A 23,583-nucleotide genomic window follows, 5' to 3' on the forward strand; every position below is an offset into this window, starting at 1 on the left:
GGGTATGAAAATGGCATTGATATAGGGCAACCCCTTTGTTTCTAGCAGACACGCTGAAGTATTTATCATAGATAACTGAGGCTCAGTTTTAAAAGGAACAGAAAACAGCCCTCAGTTTTAAGAGGAACAAAAAACCGCCCTAAGCACTCGTCACAGGGTTCGCGCGTGCGCAGAGTCCTCTTTCGGAGACTCATTTCGCGCAGCCGGAGGGTCAGATTGAGCGCCACGAGACGGAAATATGCAACCGCGGTTTCCGGTGATCGCGTAAGCGTCCAGGCCAGAATGGAGGAGGTGCCTCACGGTGAGCGCGCGGAGGGGGCAGGGGGAGCTGAAAAGAGAGGAACCATTCTAACTGCGATCTTGTCTCCGCGCAGACTGTCCAGGGGCCGACAGCGCCCAGGCAGGTCGAGGGGCCTCATGTCAGGGGTGCCCCAACCAGCGCCTCTGCGCTTCTGGAGCTGGTGCTGCCGCGGACCCGGGTGAGGAAGGGGCAAGGCTTGAACGGGAAGTGAAAAGCGCTATTCCGGAAGAGGCGGGGCGTGGGTGGAGTTGGGGAGTAGGGGTGAGTGACAGGGTCGGGGCCTAGAGGAGGTGGGCGTGGGGACGTCTGCAGTTGAGGGGTGGGGCTTGAGGAATGAGTGACAGGAGCGGAGCTGGGAGGGGAAGAACGTGGAGAAAATTGGCGGAGTCGGGGCGGAGCCTGAATCAGTGACTGGCGTGGAGTCCTAAGGGGTCTCGGGAGGGGCGGGGCAGGGGCGAAAGTCGGCAGGATGAGGGGTGGGGCGAAAAGTTTGAGTGACAGCAAGTGGAATTGGTCGGAAGGAGGGCGGCACCAGCCGGAATAGGGTATAAACTTTGAAGTCAGGGAGCTTGGGCTTGAATCCTAGCTCTGCCAGCTGTTTTCTTTGGACAAAATTTCCCTCCTTTTTGAGGAGCGCTTCTCCCATGAATTCAACAGAAGTATGAATTAATCACTTGCAGGCACAGTGTTCTGTGCTGTGATTGAGACAGATGAGGTCATTAAAAAGCCTTAACCTCTCTGACCCTCCGTTTCCGCATCAAACTGGGGAAAAATAGTTACAGTGTTTTAAGGATTTGAACTAGGAGGAAATACTGAAGGCATCGTATTATAAATGTGTAATAATGATGGTTATCGGTGACAGGTACTACGTGCCTGCAGTATTTGTCAGTATCTCATTCCCAGCACTCCTGACATTCAGGGCTGGATAGTTCTTTGTTGTGAGTGTGTCTCTGACCTGAACACTGTAGAACATTTAGCAGCATTCCTGGCCTCGACCCACTACATGTGGGCAGCACTGCTTCCTGTGGCAACCAAAAATATCCCAAGACACTGCCAAATGCGTCCTGGTGGGGTTTGCCCCCAGGTTGGGAATCACTGCTGCATTCAGAGCTGTGTTCCGGACCTGGGAATATAGTATGAACACTGCTGAGATCCCTGCTTCATGGACTTTATGTTCCAGTAGAGGAGACAAATAAGTAAACCAAGAAGTAAGGAACTCTCAGATGTGCTAGTAGCCTTGTGGGTTTGTTTTGGGTTTTTTTTTTTTTTTTTTTTTGGTAGCTCTTATTACTACCATTGGTGAGGTGCTATTTCACTCATGATCCCTTGAAATAGTCGAGGATTTACCTCCTTCCAGCCCATCGGAAGAGTGACATTCCGAGAAAGACAAATATCATATGATATTGCTTATATGTAGAATCTAAAGGAGTGGTACAAATGAACTTATACACAAGACAGAAATAGTGTCACAGATGTAGAAAACAAACTTACGTTACTGGGGCGGGGCAGGCGGGTGATAAATTGGGAGATTGAGATGGACGTATACACACTACTATGTATAAAATAGGTAACTAATAAGGGCCTACTGTATAGTACAGGAAACTCTGATCAATACTCTGTAATGACCTATATGAGAAAAGAATCTTAAAAGTAGATATATGTATAGATATAATGGACTCACTTTACAGCAGAAACTAACATAACATTGTAAATCAACTCTACTGCAGTAAAAATTTAAAAACTAAAAGATTGAGTCAGGGGCTTGGTCACCTGACTTGCTTTCTTTGCAGCCATAGAGGAAATCAAAGAAAAAATGAAGACTGTGAAACACAAGATCCTGGTGTTGTCTGGGAAAGGCGGAGTTGGGAAAAGCACGTTTAGCGCCCACCTGGCCCATGGCCTAGCGGAGGATGAAAACACGCAGGTGGGACTTTGGGGGACACTGGGAGAGGCTCCTTCCTTTCTCAGGGCTCATGATGGCTGGCAGGGGGCTGACTCTTAGCAACAGTTGAATTGGCCTCTTTGGAATTTAGATCCCTGCAGAGGGAATAAGGAAATGCAAGGGAGCTGAGCAATGAAATGAATATTTCACTGGATTCTCTAGCCATGAACATGGGTACCAGGTGCACATTTCTCCAGGCTTGCTGATTTTTCATCATGTTCAGTTCAAGCTTCTTTCTCTTTATGAATCTTTATGAAACCCCCTTTCTGTCTTTTCTATCCAGGGGTCTGCCAACAAGAGCCTATCTTCTTATGGCCTATGAGCTCTGGGCGGTTTTTACGTTTATAAATGGTTGTTCTTACAGTGTTACATTAAAACCTACATATCATCCTGGACTTTGCCCAGAAAGCCTAAAACACTTTCCATGTGGCCCTTGAAGAAAACGCTTGCTGACCCCTGTCCTAGGCCATTCACTTCCACCCACGTACACAGAGGAGCAGGAAAATTCAGATTCCCCAGGGCCGCTCTCAGGATTTCAGCTTTAATTAAAGGTATGAGAGGGAGAGGAAGAGAAATTTTTACCAAAACGGTCAACGGAAATTTGCAGTTCCTGTGATGTTAAAAAAAAGACAAGACGGGTTATTCACTGGGCCTCATAGTTTTGCTTTGATCGTAGAACATGACCCCAATATTCACTTTGGTTACGGTGTTATACCTGATGAAACCATGAATGCTGGGGTTGTTTTTTTTTTTTTTTTTTTAACAGAGAATGCATTCCACCTTTTTGGTTTTGCCAAAACTCTACGTAGATTGCCAACTGTTTTTCCACCAGAGGACTGTTTGGAGCTTGAAAGGGGTTCGGTGTAACATAGAAACAGTTTTATTATACTCATGTTAAAAGCCTTTCCAGACCATTTCAGTTCTTTCCACTGTCTTGGTATGTGCCTTCTTGCATACATTGATGCATTTTTGAAAATTAGTTTTCTCTTTTTGCATTTTGAATGTTGAAATTTATTTTATTTGTATAAAGGCTAGCTTTTCATATTTGTCTTATAACTGACTAATGGCCTTTCACTTTTATTTGGCTTTCTTGTTAAGATAGTACTAGCAGGGACTGTAGAGTACTTTTAATTTAATATTGACATTTCAAAACTGCACCATATTGCCAGTTATTTTTTTAAAACTGTAAAAACTGGATAAATGCCAGTACTTTGTACTTGTGTGAGATAAACCATTCTATTCCAGTATGAAATAGCATCCTAAGTACTTAATAAAATAAAGGCTAAATTTCCTCCATGAAAAAAACACCATAAAGGCAGCTCCCATGGGCAGGAGGATGCAGCCCACCATTCTAGCCTGCCCTCAGTATGTGTGTACACACACACAGATACACACACAAATGCACAATGACCTCTTTGATACCTCACCGAGGACTCCAGGAATATATATTTTTATAAATATATATGAATCATTGGGTTAAAAAAGAGTTGACTTGGGGGTCAGCAGACTTTTTATATAAAGCGCCAGGTGGTAATTATTTTAGGTTTTGTAGGTTATACAGTTTCTGTGGCAACTCTCAGTTCTGCCCCTTGAACACGAGATTAGCCTGTGAACAAATGACTGTGGCTATGTTCTCATAAAACTGAATTTCATAATTTTCACATGTTGTGAAATAAATATGTTCTTTTGATTTTTTTTACCCCCTACTCTAAACACGTAATAGCCATTCTTAGCTGTGCTCTGTAAAAAAACAGGTGGCATTCTGGGTTTGGCTCCTGGGTTGCAGCTTGCCAGCCCCTGATTTGGTTTGTAGCCCAGCTGCGCCGGTGCCGGCTGGAGAAGAACTTTGTTGCAAGAGGACTGAAGCATTGGGGAGGCCGTGGCCTTCTGGAGACAGTGCCGAGGTGGGACTAGGGAGTCCGGAAAGCTTGGTGTTTCTCTCATTGACTGTGGCTCTGAATTCCGCTCGTAACTCATTTCTCTTCCGATCATTTTATGATGTGTCGAGCCACTCCCGTTGGCCTGCCTGACTGATGTGGGCTTCTCTGGAGTCTGGTATCTGTCACCCAAGGTGTGTTCAAGGGATCTGGCGAAAGGGAGAAGGGACTCTCCAGGGCCAGCTGGGCAGCAGGTTGGAGAAGGTGTCCTCTGGACTCTGATGGCAGCTGGTGGAAGGTGGCGGCAGGAGGTATAGGCAGAGGTGCAGAGCTGGAACCGCCAGCGCAGACTGGACAGGCAGCAGGGCAGGGCTGCTGCTGCTGCTGCAGTGGAGGAGCCGAGAGTGGGGCTGGGCCAGCCCAGGAGGCTTTAACGCTGCAGGAAGACATTCACGTGGGAAGGAGGCATGGTCTGAGCTTTGCTGCAGCAGCAGTCGAGTGTGTTGTCAGAGGGTGATGGTGAACCAGCAGGAAACGTTGATCTTGTCTCCATGAGGGGCCACAAGGTCACAGCTAGGGCAGTGGCTGGAACCAGGGCCAGGAAACGAGAGCACAGCTGGGGAGATGGGATAGCTGGGCGTCTAACTGCTGGAGAAGAGGGAGGGTCCGAAGTCTAGCTGAACCTGTGGGGCCGGGGAGGGCGGGGGCGAGGTCTAGCGTGGTGGCCAGGAACACAGGCTCTGGAGTCGGTCTGCCCACCATCACCTCCCAGCACCGCCCACACCACTGCTGTAACCATGGGCAGGTTATCAGACTCTTTCTGCCTCAGTGTTCTCATCTCTAAAATGGGACTCAGTCCTGAGTGAGATGATGCATGTAACTGTAAAATGCTTAACATGACACTTGATGCATAGGAAGTGTTCAGTCAGTGTCCCTGATAGTCATCATCATTATTTCTTCATTCCACTGCCTGGAGTATGGAAGGGGTGAAGACCACCACAGGAATGAGTGCACGTGATATCTTTCCTGCATCTTTCACTCAAGATACCCCTTCTGTTGGGGGTGGAGGGGATGTGTTAATAATTCTCAAAAGGAAATTGGTTAAACTTCCCAAGAGAGAGTGAGGCATTCTAGACCGAGAGGCTAGACACTCGAGAGGATTGACAGAAGTCTCTCATTAGGGTTGTAGGGATGGTATAATTTCCCAGGTCCTCAGACTCGGATGTAAAATGTGTAGTCCATTAATACACACCAGCCTGAAGCCTCAAGAACAGTCTTTAGGATGAGTTCTGTTGCATTCTTCTTGAGGTCCAGCAGAGGGTGCGTGAGGCAGACAGCGTTCCAGTGTATGAACCCCTTTCCTGACCCCGGTGTGAGATCATGTGAGGGTCACAGGGAATTGTTGAGACGATGGAAGAGGGAAGCAAGAAACGAATTTGGGGCAAGTTAAAAAGTTACCCAGAGGTGCTGCACTTTGGATCTAAGACATAAGAGCTTTCAGGATGAATAGCTCTGCTCTTTAAAGAGTTTCTGAGAGCTGTCTCAGACCTTTTCACGTATCACATGGGGAAAGCAGGGCATTTGGGGTGGAAAAAGTCCTCCTGGGCTGGACATGTCACTAGCAAAGAACTGCTGTGTGTTTCCTTATTCTTACTTTCTCCTTTAGAAGTTGAACCTACGCCACTGTTAACCTTCAGCATCACAGGAAAACAGGGCTTGCTCAGAACTCAGCTGGAGGGGCCACTCTGGCCCTCCTCGCCAGGCCCCAGGAGCCATGGGAAGAACCTTGGTGTTGGAGTCCAGAGACCTTGGTTTAAGTCCCGGCTTGCTTCCTTGCTCATTGAACAAGTCTATGGGCATCTCTGAACCACAGTTTCTTCTTCGGTAAAGCAGAGTTATAATGATCACACACACACACCCCGCACTCCCCCCAGATTGAACCACAGTTTCTTCTTTGGTAAAGCAGTTATAATGATCACACGCACACACCCCAAGACACACACACACACCACTCCTACCCCCAGGATGTGGTAAGGACCAGGTAAACAGTGGCTGGACCTGAATCTGTGAACAACCTGATACCCTGGTTCATAAGCTCACCTTGAAAATAGGCTGTATTGAGGGTGGCAGGGGTTGTGGGGAGCATGGGGGTGTTAATGTACTTTGCAATTGTTAGGAGTCTTGACTGTGTCTCCAAGGCCCGGAAGGGAATGTTGTAACTCTGAGATTCCACTCAGTTCACGTTTGACCCGGTTTCTCTGTGTCTCCTCCCTTCCTTCCTTTTCCTCGAACCCCATCCCCTCCCGATCGTGCATACCCGGAGGATTGGACCTGCGTTGCATCACTGCCTTGGTCTCTTGTTCCCCAGGTTGCTCTTCTAGACATCGATATATGTGGGCCGTCAATTCCCAAGATCATGGGATTGGAAGGAGAACAGGTAAGAGCGACATTAAAGAAACCCGGGAAATATTTTCTTAAAATGAACCTGAGCCCCGAGCTGTGCACCCTAAGCCACAGGGTCAGCAGAGCGCGTGCATTTTTACCTGGATGTGACCACATCAGGGAGGGTTCAGTCAACGGTCTACTTTTAACAACAGCCGTGAGTTTGGAGGTGTGTTGGGGGGGCGACCCATCTATAAATTCATCCAAGTTCATCCGTCTGAGAAGTGTTCATTTTGATGCCGTCTTAGAGGGGAAGGGAAAGAGCAAGTCAAATGCAGAAGTCAGACACGAAAACTTGGTCCTGGCTGGGAAAGCTTGAGTAGGGCTGGCAAGGGCTCTGTAGGCTGGAAGCAAGGGAATATTTCTGCCCCTGTGGTCACTGGGGAAGTGAGGGGAAGTGAGACTGGGAGGCGGGCGGGTGACGCGGGGTTGGGCGGTGGGGGCAGCAGAGCTAGGTGCCGCTACCTCCCTACACCCTGGTGCGCAGAGCCGGCCAGGAAGGGGCTGCCCAGGGGGGTGCATTTTGAAGCCAGCCTGGAGTGGTCCTCCAGGCCTTGTCTGGGACTGTTGGGACGGGTTTGTTCTTTACCGAAGCACTGGGTGCTGTGGTTCAGAGGTGAACAAGGCAGATAAAGACCCTGCCCTCATGGGAAGGACGGGTGACAATAGGAAGCTCAGTGAAGCAAGGGGATGGGACAGATGGCAGGGAGAGGGGCCCGGGGAGCCTCTCTCTGGGAGGAGGTGGTCAAGGGCACCCTGCTCAGAGAGCCCGGAGGAAGGCATGCTGGACTGGAGGGGTGTCCTCAACTCAGTAGCCTGTGGGGCCAGGCAGAGTGGCCCGCAGGGTGGCAGAGAGTAGCCCAGGCGGACGGGGCCAGCCCCTGGGGACTCTGCTCCAGGCTTGGCACTTGCTTCCCACGTGCTGAGAGGCGCCGATGCTATGCGGGGTCAGAGAGGAGCAGCAGGACCATGGCTCAACTGCATACCCGCAGGCAGCAGGCTCTGGAGCATGGGTCTCCCTTCATCATCAGTCACACACACATACTACTCACTGAGCCAGCATACAAGTCGTTTATAAAAACTGAACTTTGTAAATGGTGACAAGTTCCACTCTTTTCTTCTCCTACGCTGTTGGATCATCGGGTTTACCCCCCCCCCCTTCAAGACCAGTGACTTAGAGAATGAGTATTAATAGGAATTAATGGGTTTGGGTTTTTTTTGAAATGTGACTTCAAAACCAATTACCTGAATTGCATTTCTGTCAAATGTTGGGGACAGGCACCTCTGTAGACAGAGTAGATCCATGGTCACCTAGGAGTTAGGGGAAGCGTGGGGGTTGGGGGTGACACTTGAGGGTTGCAGGTATCTTCTTAGAGTAACCAGAATGTTCTAACATTGATTGTGGTGATGGATGTGCAATTCTGTGACTATCCTGAAGCCATTTAAGTGTACACTTAAACTGGGTGGGCTGTGTGGTATGTGAATTATATCTGAGTTGATTGTTTAAAAAAGTAAAATGTCATCAGGAAAAATGGGCTTTCTCTTTTGACTCCAGTGTTGCCTGAAGCGTGAATTCTGAGACTGATGTGTGGTTAGAAATTGCCTAAGTTCCAGTTTCGTAGAAAAGCGTCGGAGTGGACTTCAACCCTGGCAGTTTGTTGTTGCTTACTTGCTAAGTCGTGTCCAGCTGTTTTTTGACCCCAGGGACTAAAACCTGTCAGGTTTCTCTGTCCGTAGGATTTTCCAGGCAAGAATACTTGTTGGCATTTTCTTCTCCAGGGGATCTCCCCAACCCAGGGAAGGAACCCGAGTCTCTTGCTTTGGCAGGCGGATTCTTTACCCCTGAGCCACCAGGGAAGCCCTCACCCTGGCAGTTAGTGAATACCTAACTGGAAAGGGTCTGGGTCTTGAAATAGCCCCAGCTTCCCGCCGACACCCCTTTTCCCAGGCCTTGTCCCTTGGGGCAGCAGCTCAGGCCACCAGCGGGAGGGTTCCGTGTCCACTGCTTCACTCAGCGTCGTCCCTCCACTCCTTACAGAGGACGCCTCGCTGTTCCACAGTTACCTGCATCTTCGCGGCAACCCCCAACCGATTTCTGTCACACTTTTAAAATCCCCCAGATCATACTGGACTCTGATGATCATTGGTTCCCTGACCAGATATTTAAGCAGAGTTTCCAGATTGCCCAACCTGGGAGGGGAGAGCGTATGCACTCTATCATCTATATCTTGGCTTCCCAGGTGGCACTAGTGGTAAAGAACCTGCTTGCTGATGCAGGAGACATAAGAGACAGAGGTTCGATCCCTGGGTCGGGAAGATCCCTTGGAGGAGGGCACAGCAACCCACCCACTCCAGTGTTCTTGCCTGGAAAATCCCATGGACAGAGGAGCCTGGTGGGCTACAGTCCATGGAGTCGCAAAGAGTCGGACACGCCTGAAGCAACTGGGCACGCACCTGTATCACCTAACCCCGACCCCCTGATGTTCACTCCCTGTTAAGAATTCAGTGGCAACCTTTAAGACAATGAATCGTAATTTATGAAGCTGTCCTCCTACTGCGTAAACTCTGCGTGTAAAGCGTGACCGGGGCGTGTAGTTTCTCACAAGTGAGACAGGCTCCTGTCCCCACAGGTTCACCAGAGCGGCTCGGGCTGGTCTCCAGTGGTGAGTGTCCACCCCAGGCCTTCCCCTCGGGGCGGTGTGTACATGGCGGATGGTGGTGGGCAGTCAACCGGTGACTGCTTATCAGTCAGCAGGTAGTCACTGAGGCACTTTCCTGGGCCTGGGGGATCCAGTTACGACCAGAAATTGGCTCAGAGAGTAGCTCTTTCCAGTTTGTGGGCCAAACAGTTGCCCCCGTCATAGATGGAAAGTAGTGATATGCAAATGATTTGACCGTGGCCCTTTTCCAATAAAACTTTATGTAGGAAACCAGAAGCGGGGCCAGCCAGATTAAAACAGCAGGTTTGTTGTTGTTTTGTCACTCCCTCATGTCCAGCTCTTTGTGACCTTATGGACTGTAGCACGCCAGGCTTCCCTGTCCTTCACTGTCTCCCAAAGTTTACTCAAGCTCACGTCTACTGAGTCCATGATGTGTCCAACCATCTCATCCTCTGTTGCCTCCTTCAGAGGAGACAGTATTTGTTCATTTCAGCTGAGGTCACTGTCATTGCTACCTAGGACCATATGGTAGCTCTTTCAATCCCCCCAAATATGGTAACCTTTTTTTTTTTAATGATTTTTTTTTTTTTGGTGGGGGAGAAATTTAAGGATTCAAAAAGTGAATATATACTCACATCATATAGTAACTTTGCCCCCTCAATTCCTGCTGCCAGCACTCAGACACAAGACATAGGGAAGTGCCTGGCACTGTGGTTTGAAGTAAAATGTCTCTTGCATCATCCTTTCCAGTTCCTGGAAGACAACTTGGGGGTGATGTCGGTGGGTTTCTTGCTCAGCAGCCCCGACGATGCCGTCATCTGGAGGGGACCAAAGAAAAACGGTTTGTCACTCCGCTTTCTCTCTCTCGTCATGTCCTTCCAGGGGCAGAAGCGGATCCCATCCCATCAGGACGGCCTGTGTCTCTGGTGGCCTCTTTCTTCACTGGTTAAAGAGAGCCCACAGACATTCCAGTCTTACTTACTAAATACAGCATTACAAATTTTCATGTCTCTGATGGGTTTTGCTCTCCTGAAAACCCATCTAATCCTGAAGTGATCCCTCCAGTGGTTTGTGCTCTTATTTGTGTCAGAGGAGGGTGAGGAGGAGTGAAGTCAGTACCAGTTTGACAGGGTGTCCAGGCTGCAGGTACGGAAGTGCCAACCTGGGCGAGGCTCCTCAGCCTCGGTGCTGTGGTGTTCCGAGCCAGACAATCCCTTGTTGGGGAGGTTGGGGGTGGACGGTCCTCTGCATCACAGGGTGTTGGCAGTTCCCTGGCCGCGCCACCCTGGAGGCGAGTAGAAGACCCCCCCCAGCTATGGACAAGCCCCCAGGCACTGCCAGACCCCGCCGATGGAGCGCATACGTGAGCTATGCGTAAGGGTCAGGAGCTGTGCTTTTGTAGGGTCAGAGGACAGGAGACAGCATGCATCACCGCGGCCTCCCCCGCAGGCATGATCAAGCAGTTCCTCCGAGACGTGGACTGGGGTGAGGTGGACTACCTCATCGTGGACACCCCGCCCGGGACGTCGGACGAACACCTCTCAGTGGTGCAGTACCTGGCCGCGGCGCACATTGACGGGGCGGTGATCATCACCACGCCGCAGGTGAGCGAGGGCCGGGCGGAGCGGGGTCCACATTGCACTGCACCGGGGGGGTCTCTTTCTCCCACAGCCCGAGGCTCTGGGCTCCCCACACCCTGCCTGGGACCCACAGAAACCTTATGTTTATCTTCAGTTCAGCCATTGTCAGTGGACAGGGAGGCATGAGGTGGCTGGGGTGGGGGGTGGCTAGAGCAGGGGTGGAAGGGGGCCTGGCCCGAGGATGGCGGTGGAGAGAAGATGGATGCTTCATTAGAAATGTTTCCTGATGGATATTTAACAGAACTGGGCAACCGGCAGTGCGCTCTTAGACCCTTAGACCAGCCATGCTCTCGAGAGCAAGTCCCAAAGAAGTGACCTTGAAGGACAGTGGAGTTGGGACATCCACCCCGATGGCGAGTGCTGACAGCGGGCAAGGCTTCCCATGTGGGGCAGGGACATGTGGGGACTCTGCTTTGTGTGAGCCTAAAACCACTCTAAGAATGGTCAAAAGCAACAGTAGCAATCAAGTTGATGCAAGAGTGGCCTCTCCAATACCTTATTTACTGTGAAAGGAAACAGTCCCCTTAGGTCCAGGAGGAGGGGAGCGGCCGTTCCCCAGGAAGCTGGTGAGGACATGCTGTGTCCTGTGTGCGTCACTTCTCTAGAAAACAGGACTTCAGGCTGGGCACACCCACTTCCTCGGAGCCTTGCACATCCAGCAGCTGGCTGGCTTTGGGCGTCATTTTTGAGAAAGCAGGGCTTTTAGAGGACACTTGGGAGAGAACCAGAGGCACCCTAAGGAGATGCTTAGTATCAGTGGATTTACTTTCTAGCCAAGCCCTTTTGTCTGCACCCCAGCCTCCAAGGGCTCCAGGGGCAAACGTGGGCCTCAGGAGAATAGCCTCAAAGCCCAGGTTCACGGGGCCCGTGACCGTTAAAGCCGTACTTGACAGCACACAGCACTTGGACATGTGTCTGCGATAAAATTAAAGGTGGATTGCGGAGGGTACTAAGCACTGATTACCCATGCTCCTCACACAGAGTCCAGAAGTGAATTGGCAGGGCTCCAAACCGGGTAATATTCCTTATTTTCTTTCAGTCCATAAAGTTGTGATAACCAAGGTCAGAGGTCGGCAGACTTTTTCTGGTAAGGGCCAGAGAGGAACCATTTCAGGCTTGGCAGGTCACAGGGTCTCTGTCCCAGCCCCCCAGGGGCACCGTTATGGGATGAAAGTGGCCAGAGGTAATGTGCGGGTCAGGCTGTGCTCCAGAAGAACTCAATCTATGAAAACAGGCAGCCAGCTGAGCGTGCAGGCTACCCCCTGCCCCCGCCTAAAACAGGGCTCACGCGTGGTTGCATGAAACTCTCACAGAACGGTGGTTGTTCAGTCGCTAAGTCGTGTCTGACTCTCTGCAACTCTGCACTGGCAGGTTCTTTATCGCTGAGCCACCAGGGAAACTCGGGTACACAGTCTCTAAAGCTTCACGGCAGTGACGCCGAGGCCCTGCAGCTGTCCCTCCGCCACGCGATTATTCCCTGTCTGTGCCCAGACTCTGAAATAACCAGTCTTCTGGAACCTTAACAGGAAGTGTCGCTCCAGGATGTCCGGAAAGAGATCAGCTTCTGCCACAAGGTGAAGCTGCCCATCATCGGGGTGGTGGAGAACATGAGCGGCTTCATCTGCCCCAAATGCCAGGTGAGGGCACGTTCCCCTCAAGGTCCCGGCCTCCACGTTTGGGGAAATGGTGGGGTCGGGTGTCTGGGAAACCGTTTCTGCTTTCTCTGTCATTTGGGAACTGGAATGAATCATAGTTTAAAAAAAAAAAACAACCCTCTGTTGCCAATTTAATGGAAATTCTTTTCACGTTCAGAAGAGCCTTTTTTTTTTTTTTTTAAAGTTTCTTTAAAATGTGGTCCGTTCATACGAGATTCCTCCCCCTTTCACATTGCCTTTCAGAAAGAGTCCCAGATATTCCCACCAACGACGGGGGGTGCGGAGGCCATGTGCCAGGACCTGAAGATCCCGCTGCTTGGCAAAGTGCCTCTGGACCCACGCATAGGTGGGTGCATCTCTCCCGCCTGGGACCCGTGTGCCCCCCAGCTGAGAGCAGCAGGGAAATACACAGGCGTGTGGTGAGGGAGCAGGAGGGCCTTGGGGAGGCGGGAAGGGCCTGCAAGAGTGGTCAGGGAGGCATCCGGTGCGGGGAGGCGGCAGGAGAGGAGGTCACCAAGGAGAGGGGCCAGGCGGGCATGACCAGGGGAAGGAGGCGAGGGCATGTATTCGAGTCCTGTCTCACACAGGAGGTAGGTCCTGGCGTGAAAGTCATCGACAGAATCAGCCTTGAGAACCCCGAGGAAGGGCCCCCCCTTGCCCTATCTACAGGGAAGCCCAGCACAGCCCTCCTGTTGCCTGGATGGGTGGGCAGGAAGGCATGTTGCTGGCCTGCCTTCAGGAGTCACGCTCCTCTCTGGGTACCAGAGTCCTCAGGCCCCCACCTCCACGCCACACTCAGTCCAGGGCATCAGCTTGCTATGTGGAGCAGGGGGACAGCCACCCCCTCTTTCAGTGACAACCCACCACCGAATTTCTTTCCCCACCGTAACAGTTGGGCTTGCTGAAGTTAGATGTGTCTGTGACGAGAAAGTGGGGCAGTGAGGTTTTGCAGACGAGGCCTAAGGGGCCAAGGGAGACTCTCAGGGGGTCGGAGCCCAGGTGTGGACGGCTCTGCAGCTGAGCCTTGTGGTTTGGACCCCAGTTGTCAGGAAATGAGACCAGGGAGGGTGGGTGCTGTGTGTGCTTAGAGGCTGAGGCCATGGGCCACGGCACTGGTTGGGAGGAGGTTAGGGCCGGACCGAGCCAGGCATCAGCGTGGAGAGGAAGGGACACAGAGAGGGGAAGCGACAGGCTGGGACAGGTGGGAGAAGGTCCACGCTGCCCAGCGTGACCCCCCGGGGAGCTGGGGATGCCCCCCAGGAAGCACGGGAGAGCCGGCTCCCTGCTGACACTGTGTGGAGCGGGCAGGGCCGTAGCTTGTCAGCTGGTGAGGGGTCAGGAGCAGAGGGGGCCGTGTCCACGATGGGGGGACGGCGTAGAGGGGGCCGAGAGCACAGTGTGGAGGAGGCCTGCCCCGAGGAGGGGGGCTGAAGACCCCGGAGCGCCTGGGCGCCCAGCAGGGTGGCTCCTGGAGCCCCTTCGACGGTGCCCACCTCCAGAAGCACTTGTACCTGGTTCCCCCCGGGAAACAACTCTGGCTGCTCTTCCAGCCTTCCTGAGTGTTGTCTTTGCATTGACCAGCATGTCCCTTGGGGTCGTAGGAGCAGGGACCACCCCTCAAAGCCCCTGGAGGCAGGCTGGCCATGCAAGCGTGTGGGGCCGGGTGGGCAGCGGACCTGAGTGATCACTCCCGCCAGCTGCAGGCTGCGGCGGCCTCAGTCCTCAGAGCCCCTGGTAGGAGAGGCGGCCAGACGGCGGCCTCGGGGCTCGGTCCTGAGCTGAGAGGACGCGGTGCCGTCCAGTGGGCACACTCCCGTGTGACAGGGGGCACCTCCCCAGACCTCACCTCCAGTTGAAACCGCAGAGCCGGGGGCAGCAAGTGTGGGAAAGGACGCGGGTGAACACCGCCACGGGCTGTGGTGAGGCGGACAGGGCCAGGGAGGCCGCCGAGGCCCCCAGAGCCGCTTTGTGCAGTGAGGGAGCCGCCCAGTCACCGGGGAGACAAGAGGACGCGCGCAGCCCCTGTGCGAGCACGCAGCCCCTGTGCGCACACGCAGCGAGGGAGCTGCCAGGCTTTGGTGTTGGGATCCCAGCCTCCCGGCCACTCGCCCCAGGCCTGGACCACCCCCACCGCCCCTCCGCTGGCTCTGGGCACGGGCGGGTCCTTGCCAGGCTCTGAGCCTCAGGCTCGCCTGATAGGTGGGGATGTGATGGAGCCACCGTGGGGGCTAGATGGCATAGGCGAGGGGAGCGGTCTCGGACAGGGCAGGGCCCAGGAGAGGGGAGGTTTGTGGCGGTGGGGAGCCGACCAGAGCAAGTTGTGAGGGTTCGCGCAGGTCTCCTGGGGAAGGGAGGATGAGGAGCAAGAGGATGCCAGGTGAACATCAGGAGGAAGCGGCCCCACGAGCCTGCTGTGGGACCGGTGACCTCCCAGGCCTGGTCCTGCGGCCAGGAACTCGGAGGCTTCCCTAGCTCTTCTATACACAGTGCCCAGGCCGTGTGGGGCCCCACTCCACACCCCCAAACCCCCGGGTGTCCCTGTTGGGTGTCCCAGTGCGTTGCTGGGTGGGATGATTGCTCCACAGTTGGCCTGGCCAGGGTCCCCCCAGAGGCTGGGGAGCAGCTGTGGGTTGTGGGACCACTGGTCCTGCTTCTCCAGCAGGAGCGGGGGGCGGGGGCAGGGGGTGGGGGCAGGGTCTACTCAGGGCCAGACAGGAGAGGAGCTCCCCCGGCCCAGGCCCCGCCCCATGCCCACCTGTGGGTTGATGCCAACGTGGAGTGACCTTCAAGGTACAGTTCCACAGGGAGAAAGCAACAGGCGGAATGTGTGTATGCTCCCAAGCTTTTTTTAAAAAGATACTTGAGTGTGTATATGCATATGTCACACTTACATCCATATATTATTTCTAGAAAGACAGCTGAGACCCCAGTAGCTTCCCTTGAACTCAATTCCTCACGGTGTAACCTTCTGTCCTCCCTACTCTTTCACTCTGAGCCTTCATTATCTTACTGGAGAATGAATCGATCTTTTTAAAATGCAGGTTCCCAGGCCCACCCAGGAGCTGATAAATCTGTTCTTTATGGGGCCCTGGAACCTGCGTTTGCCACACTTCACCCAGAGGGTTCTCAGGCACACATACACACACACTAAACAGCATTGCCCAGGCACGGGTCAGAGCCCTGAGGCAACACCAGCCAGACTGGCTGCTGGGTGGAGGGGAGGCAGGTGAGGTCCCAGAGACCCTGACGTCCTGTCTCAGCTTTGATCTTCATTATGAGCGAGGTGGGCCTGAGATCTTCATGTCACAGGCACAGAAGGAGCCCCAAGTTCAGGTCACCACTGTGTTTTCTTCGTGGGTTTTAATTTCCCTTGCTTTGTTTCTTTAAGGTAAGAGCTGCGACAAAGGACAGTCTTTTTTGGTGGAAGCGCCAGATTCACCAGCCACTGTCGCTTACAGAAGTATAATTCAGAGTAAGTGCTTAAGGGGACCTGTGAATCCAGAGGGCCACGGGGCCAGGAAGTGATGCACGTGAGCAGAGTAGGCTTGGGGGTGAGAAGATCCTATTCGGTGTCCTGAATGGCCGTGCAGCCTCCACGGGGACATGGGGTGGTGGGGTCTGGGATGACCCCCTCAGCCCAGGAAGCCAGGAGTCTGGGAGAATCTTCCAGTCCACCAATATTGTGAGCTAAGTCATAGCTTAAAAACACAGCGAGGGTGAAGTTTACAGTATAGGAAATATTAATATTACAACTCAGTAAAACTGTAAAAAGAACTTAAGAAGGGGGAAAAAAAGCAAAGTGAGCCAAACCAGACCCAGGTGCAGGCCTGATTTGGTCAACGGACAGCTGTCAGAGAGCCTGAAGTTGAGGCAGATGTGTCAGTAGTTAAAGCTCCAGGCTGCTGGCTTGTGGCTGAGCCCTGCTGGCCTAGTGAAATGGTGTCCAGGTTAAACAACATTTCTGGGATCCTCGATCTGTAGAATGGGCCGACAGGAGGCCTCCTGCCGTGGTTGTAGCCACTGATGGGCAGCCAGCAGTACTGGGCTCACTTGCAGAGATTCAGGGCATCAGCTGAGATGGGACTCCAGGGTGAATTAAGCCACCCGGGGACTCCGCCCCATTTAGACGCGGCCTTGCCAGCCTAGGGCAGGACCACCGAGAGCCACCAGTGCTTCTGCGCCTGCCGTCCTGTTTTCCAGGAATCCAAGAGTTCTGTAGTCAGCGTCTGCCAGAAGGAGAGAACCTCGTCGGCTCCTGAGACAGGAGGCCGTGAAGAACGGCAGCAGCACGAGCCGTCCGTCACGCCTGGCCGGCGTGGGGACAGAGCGGGTCACAGACAGAGAGGGACCAGCCCCGGGCATGGCGTGAAGTCACTTTTTCAGAGACACTTTAATCATCTAGCATTTGTACACTTTCCTTTAGAACGTATGTAAAGGGCGTTCTTTACAGATGTGCCATTTGAAAAATAAAAACAGCTCCTCAAACCTCTGCCCCGAGGCCTGCTTCTCGTGAAAACCCAGCAGCTCGTGGATCATGAAATTCTCTTCTCTGTCGGAAGCTGTCCTACAGAACCTCTCACTTGTGCCTTTGCCGCCTTGGAAAATAAGCCTGAAAAAGAGCCAGAGGGATAGAGGGAGGGACGTGTGGCTTCGCTGCAGCCTTGTTCTTGTGGTTTAGTCACTAAGTCACGTCCAAGTCTTTGCGACCCCATAGACTGTAACCCACCAGGCTCCTATATCCATGGGATTCTCCAGGCAAGAATACTGGAGTGGGTTGCCATTTCCTATTCCAGGGAATCTTCCCAACCCAGGGGTCAAACCCGAGTTTCCTGCATTGGCTGGTGGATTCTTTACCACTGAGAACATAGTGCAAACGCTGTTCTCCGATGGAGGAAAAATTCAAATAGTGACAGAGCCTCGCACTGGGGCTTGGGCCAAAATCAGTGCACAGGATGTGGCCAGGCATAGTCAGAAACCTGCGAATCACCCACATGAACAGAATTGGGGGTCAGTGCAGACACTCCATACAGGAATTATGTGTTTACTATATCTGGCAGTGGGCTTCCCCTGGTGGCTCAGCTGGTAAAGAATCCGCCTGCAAAGCAGGAGACCCAGGTTTGAGCCCTGGGTTGGGAAGATCCCTGGAGGAGGGCATGGCAACCCACTCCAGTTTTCTTGCCTGGAGAATCCCATGGACAGAGGAGCCTGGCGGGCTACAGTCCATGGGGTCACAAAGAGTCGAATACAACTGACTAAGCACAGCACACATATCTGGCAATTTTCAGTGCCAGACACGACAATTTACAGGGTTTTTAAAGTTGCATGAAAGGAGAGATGCAAAGTGTAAGAGAGCCTTATTGCCATGAGATGCTCACTGTGTTTGAAAGACTGACAGGAACTGAGAGCAGCTCAGGGAAGGGGAAATTCCCGTTTCCCCTGATTCCCGGCACGGAAGTGGAAGGGGCACACGACCCTTTGCTCTTTTCCACGCCTCTCGTCACCTGCTCCCCTCGCCTGCCCAGGGTCAAATCTGTACCTGTTCAAAGTAAGGAAAGTGGGACCCCTCTAAAGGGCCGTGAGGCCACACACAGCCCAGGAAGGCCCAGCACACAGGTTGGTCCCCCCCCCAATCCCCGCCCCCACCCGCTGTGCACACAGGCCGCTCGAGCCCCCTGGGGCGCCCACCCAGATCACAAGCCCAGCTGAGCCCAGGGGAGCCATGCTTCCATGAGAACCCCTAGCCCCGCACCGTCCAGGTCATCATCTCGACCCCACTGCTTACCTAATGCTTGTGAATCTCCAGCCCCTCGAGGCCAGGCTTCTGAAAGTCGCTAGGACAAGCCTGCAAGAGGAAGAGACAGCCCTGGCTTTCTGTCCCACGTGTGCGTGGCCTGACTGCCAAATTAAGGCCAGAGCAAGTCCACGGTGAACCGAAAGCCTGCAGGGCTGCTTACTCAAGGTCTTGGCTTAAAGCTTAAGTGCACTGTTCACACTTAAGATAGCTCAAACCAATTCAGGAAGGGCCTGGTCACATTTAGAAGATCTGTTGTTGCTTCTAGAACTCAGGCTAGGTTTAAAAAAATTGTTACAGCTCTTAATTCTATTGTTGTTGTTGTGGTTTAGTCGCTAAGTCATGTTCAACTCTTTGCAACCCCATGGACTGTAGCCCACTAGGCTCCTCTGTCCATGGGATTTCCCAGGCAAGAATACTGGAGTGGGTTGCCATTCCCTTCTCCAGAGGAGCTTCCCAACCCAGGGATCGAACCCAGGTCTCCTCCATTGCAGGCAAACTCTTCACTGTCTGAGCCACCAAGGAAGCCTTCCATAGTTTAAAGAAATCACTCAAAACCAACAATGGCAATCACAAAAGGACAAGCGCTGTGTGATTCCACTTACATGAGGTCCCTAGATTAGTCAGATTCATGTGGGTAGAAAGTAAGTGGTTGCCTGGAGTTTTTGGGGGTTGGGGAGGGTGGAGAATGAGTTAAATGTTTAGTGGGTACAGAGTTTGCTTGGTGAAAGAGTTGTGGTGGCATGATGATGTGGGTATACTGAACTGTACACTTAAAAATGGCTAAAAGGGTAAATTTTGTTGTGCGTATTTTAACCACGAACACAAAACCCCAGCTAACACTGGCAGCCTGGCTGATACAGAAAAACATCATAAACTGCCATTGCCAGCAGGCCTCCTGGACTTTCAAGTGTCTGAAGATCAGGGGTCCAGGAGTCAGACTTGAGTAACTCACCGTCTGGAACACCGTCTGGGACAGAAAACTGGCTGTGACTTTGCTGATGTCGCTCTCGCCTCCCATCTTACACAGGACATAGCCATACAGGTTGGCGGCTTGGAGAGAGATCCCAGCTATCACCAGGGCCTGCATTCAAACGAAGCATAGGTCATTCTGAGAGCACAGATTGAAATGGTCCTCCCAAACCAAACAGGAGTGGCTCTGGCCCACACCCACCAGTGTTAGCCAGCCTTTATGGAGAGCTTCCCTGGTGGTTCAGATGGTAAAGACTCTGCCTGAAATACGGGAGACCTGGGTTTGATCCTGGGGTCAGGAAGATTCCCTGGAGAAGGGAATGGCAACCCACTCCAATATTCTTGCCTGGAGAATCCCATGGGCAGAGGAGCCCAGTGGGCCACAGTCCATGGGGTTGCAAAGATTCAAACATGACTGAGCGACTAACATAATCATAATAATACAGATACTCAAGGACACCTTTTAAACACCAGAAACCAGAGAGGCTGGGGCCACTATCGTCCCACTTTACAGGGAGGACATGGAAGTCCAGGGAAGCTCAAGTTGCCCGAAGTCCCAGAGCTGGAATGAGACTGAGCCAGGACCCAGACTCCAGAGCCCACACTCAGTTACGCTGTGGCTCATACCGTCTATGAATATTTTGTCTCCTTGTGGAATGAGCTAGGTCATGGCAAAGCAGTGTTGTAACTCAGAAATAAAACTCCAGAATCCTGAGGCTGGCTTATTCCTACTGAGGCAAGTTTCCTACCTATCCAAGCTAGGATGTCATCTACTTTTTCTAGAAATACCTCTCAGCAGCATTATTCATATGGACCAGAAGGTGGAAACCACCAAATGTCCATCAGCGGATGAACAGATAAACAAAACGTGGTCCGTACAGATTAGGGAACAGTATTCAGTCATAAAAAGGAAAGTGGTACTGGTACCTGCTGCAACAGGGATAAATCCTGAAAACATTGTTAAGTCAAAGAACCGAGTCACACAAGACCATGTATTGTATGATTCTTTTATAGAAAATGTCCAGAGAGCCAAATCTACAGAAACATAAATTCGTGAGTGGCAGGGGGCTGGGATGGAGGAGGGCAGGGAACAGGGGCAGTGTGGGGTTTCCCTGGTAACTCAGCTGGTAAAGAATCTGCCTGCAATGCAGGAGACCCTGGTTCGATTCCTGGGTTGGGAAGATCCTCTGGAGAAAGGAACGGCTACCCACTCCAGTATTCTTGCCTGGAGAATTCCATGGACAAAGGAGCCTGGCAGGCTACAGTCCATGGGATCATGAAGAGTTGGTCATGACTGAGCGACTCTTTCACAAACAGGGGCTAGGGGAACAGAGGCACGGGGAGGGTCATGGCTAAAGGGCTCAGGATCTCCTGGGGTGATAAAAATTTCCTAAAACTGACTGCGGTGCTGGCTGCCCAATCCTGAGAACAGACTTGCTGTTGTTCAGTTGCTCAATCATGTCCAACTCTTTGCGACCCCACTATACAGCCCACGGGGTCGCAAAGAATCGGACACAACAGAGCGACTTTTGCTTTTTCGCTGACTGTAGCCCTCGAGGCTTCTCTGTCCATGGGATTTCCCAGGCAAGAATACTGGAGTAGGTTGCCCTTTCCTCCTCCGGGGAGCTTCCTGACCCAGGGATCGAACCTGTCTCCTGCGTGGCAGGTGGGTTCTTTACCACTGAGCCACGTGGGAAGCTCCTGAATCATACACACAAAATGTGTGCACTGCCTGGTGTGTGAATTCTTTCTCAATAAAACTATTTCAATCCATTGATCGCTCAATCAAGAACACAAACCCACTTCTGCAACCACCGGTTCTGTACCAACATCCGAGCGAGTGTTGCCTTACCAGCCACTTGAGCTTCAAGGAAAATAAGGAGCTAAAAAAGAACACGATCCAAATCATGGGACAGACAATGAGGCCGAGCCAGAAGACCCGCGCTTCCGCCTCCGTGGCAGCCACCGTGTCTGGAGAGACCTGCAGCAAGAAAGAGATTCGGATGCACAACTCGCAGAAACGGTCCCAAAGGAGCGCGCTCTGATTTTCGTTAATATCACACGTGCTTCTGCCAGTGGGGGCTCTGAACGGGCACCAGCCGCCATGGGCCTTGTGTCCGGGAGGGATCAGATCATGCAGAGCTCAGAAGGAACCCACAGGGGCTTTCCACGGCCATTTCCTCGGCTCTAGCTTGACAAGTACTGGAAGATACCTTTCTGGCTTCAAAAATCCAGTGGCTTTTCCCATCTTCATCGATCTGGTTCCACCAGCGAAGGCCCACCATGAGTCGTCCAGTTACATTCTGAGAAAAGTGGACAGGATGCTCATAAGCAGATCACGGGTCAAGAAAGAGGCCTCATCTTTTCCTGGATGAATAAAAGTGACCCATTCATGTCGAACCTGAGGAGAGGGGGACTGAAGAATGGGGCTTTCTCGAAATCAGTTTTGAGGTCTGTAATTCTTAACTAAGCTTACCTTAAAAGGCAGCCTGCCTGTCCATTGACACAGGATGGGTAAGGAAGATGTGCTACATATATAAAATGGCGTATCACTCAGACATGAAAAGGAATGAAATAATGCCATGGCAGCAACATGGATGGGCCTAGAGATTCTTGCAGTGAGTGAAGTAAGTCAGACAGAGGATAGATACGATGTGACTTATATGTGGAATCTAAAAAATGATGCAAATGAACTTATTGACAAAACAGAATTAGAGTTATAGATAAGAAAATAATCTTATGGTTACTGGGGGGGCAAAGTGGGGGAGTGATAAATTAGGAGATTGGGATTGACGTATACATACTACTATATGTAAAATACATGTATTTTATCCCTTCTCCAGCAGATTATCCTGACTTAGGAATGGAACCAGGGTCTCCTGCATTGTAGGCATATTCTTTACCAACTGAGCTATCAGGGGAACCCATATATAAAACAGATAACTACTAAGTACCTACAGTGTAGCTCAGGGAACTTCACTCAATACTCTGGAATGACTTACATGGGAAAAGAATCTAACAAGAGCAGATGTACGTATAACTAATTCACTTTGCTGTATGTTGGAAACTGACACAACATTGTAAATCAACTATATCCAATAAAAACTTTTTAAAATTAAGTTCCATTCACAAAAAAAGAGACTCCCCATCATACACACATATATATCATATATACATATATGTATTCCTATTTATAGAATTTTAAAATACATTATTTATAATATGATATATGAAATTTACAAAAAACCCAAAACCCTATGGAGTTGTCTCCCTCACATAGTACGTGTCTGCAGGCATGACAGTGGCCACCCAGAAGCCATTTACTCAACTATGCGATGTACTTTTTTCCTCTGATTTTAAGTGATGTTGGCTTAGTATTCTTAAGTCCGCATAAGGGTCAGTGAGTGGCTAGAAACGCAGCCCCGTGTTTCCGGAGAGAGGGAGTCACAGGTTGTGGGGAGCCGGGGCTTACCTTCACAGACCAGAAGTCAAAGGACAGGAGGAGAAGCACAGTGACAAAACAGCCCACGAAGCTCTTGCTGAACCAGTCACAGCCCACGTAGGTGATGATGGCACTCACGCGAAAAAACAGGTGGAAAAATGTGGCCACTGGGTGCCTAGGAAAGAACCCAGAAGCCCGCTCAGACCAGGGCCCCCAGGACAGTGGCCAAACGTGCTCTGTGGTTTCCACGACCCACATGTTCTCTGTGCGTTTCAACCCAGACTCCACCAGGGCACAGCTCAGATAAAGCATCACTTGCCTAGAAGACTCGAAATAGTCCTCATCACACCAACATTTTTCCCACCCTCGAAGAATCCAGTACTTTCCCATAATATGACTCCAAATATCACTTGCCCTCTTTGAAACTGCGTCACCTTTGAAATGTATTGTGACACTGATCACTGCCTTCCTATCTAGCAGCAACAATGACCAGTTCCCCAAAGGGAAATGTTGGGTTATTCCGTCAGTAACTGAGCTGCTTGGTCACATGCAGCCCATGGGTTCAGAAGCCTCACATCAGCGGGGGCCACGTGGGCATGTCCGGGTCCAAACCACTGGTGCTGGTGACAAGCAGAATTTTAACCCTGGAGCCAGAAAGCAGGCCGTGTGCAAGGGCAAGGGGTGGGGGAGGGATGGACTGAGGGATGCATTAGCCGATGCAAAGTATTATATATAGAGGATGGATCAACAGCATGGTCCTCCTGTATGCAGGGAACTATAGTCAATATCCTGAAATAAACCTAATCAAAAAGAATACCAAAAAGAATGTATATACATGTATAACTGAATCACTTTGTTATA

General features: G+C 51.6%; 2 protein-coding genes across 2 annotated transcripts; one reads left to right on the plus strand and one right to left on the minus strand.

Annotated features, from left to right (window-relative positions):
* The first annotated feature begins 200 nt into the window (after window positions 1-200).
* On the plus strand, window positions 201-17,005 carry NUBP1 (NUBP iron-sulfur cluster assembly factor 1, cytosolic). Its single transcript, XM_065924323.1, has 11 exons — window positions 201-301; window positions 375-479; window positions 2,092-2,225; window positions 6,489-6,557; window positions 9,193-9,225; window positions 9,973-10,063; window positions 10,672-10,826; window positions 12,389-12,499; window positions 12,761-12,863; window positions 15,906-15,989; window positions 16,718-17,005. Exons 1-11 carry the CDS (start codon window positions 283-285, stop codon window positions 16,774-16,776), a joined length of 963 nt encoding a protein of 320 aa, XP_065780395.1. The 5' UTR covers window positions 201-282; the 3' UTR covers window positions 16,777-17,005.
* On the minus strand, window positions 16,993-23,056 carry TVP23A (trans-golgi network vesicle protein 23 homolog A). The gene is made up of 6 exons (XM_065924324.1): window positions 22,753-23,056; window positions 21,494-21,583; window positions 21,133-21,261; window positions 19,264-19,392; window positions 18,300-18,359; window positions 16,993-17,126 (listed from the first exon to the last, which is right to left on the minus strand). Exons 1-5 carry the CDS (start codon window positions 23,032-23,034, stop codon window positions 18,300-18,302), a joined length of 690 nt encoding a protein of 229 aa, XP_065780396.1. The 5' UTR covers window positions 23,035-23,056; the 3' UTR covers window positions 16,993-17,126.
* Between the last annotated feature and the right edge of the window lie 527 nt (window positions 23,057-23,583).

The sequence above is a fragment of the Muntiacus reevesi genome, chromosome 2 (genome assembly GCF_963930625.1).
Source record: "Muntiacus reevesi chromosome 2, mMunRee1.1, whole genome shotgun sequence".
Lineage (NCBI taxonomy): Eukaryota > Metazoa > Chordata > Mammalia > Artiodactyla > Cervidae > Muntiacus > Muntiacus reevesi.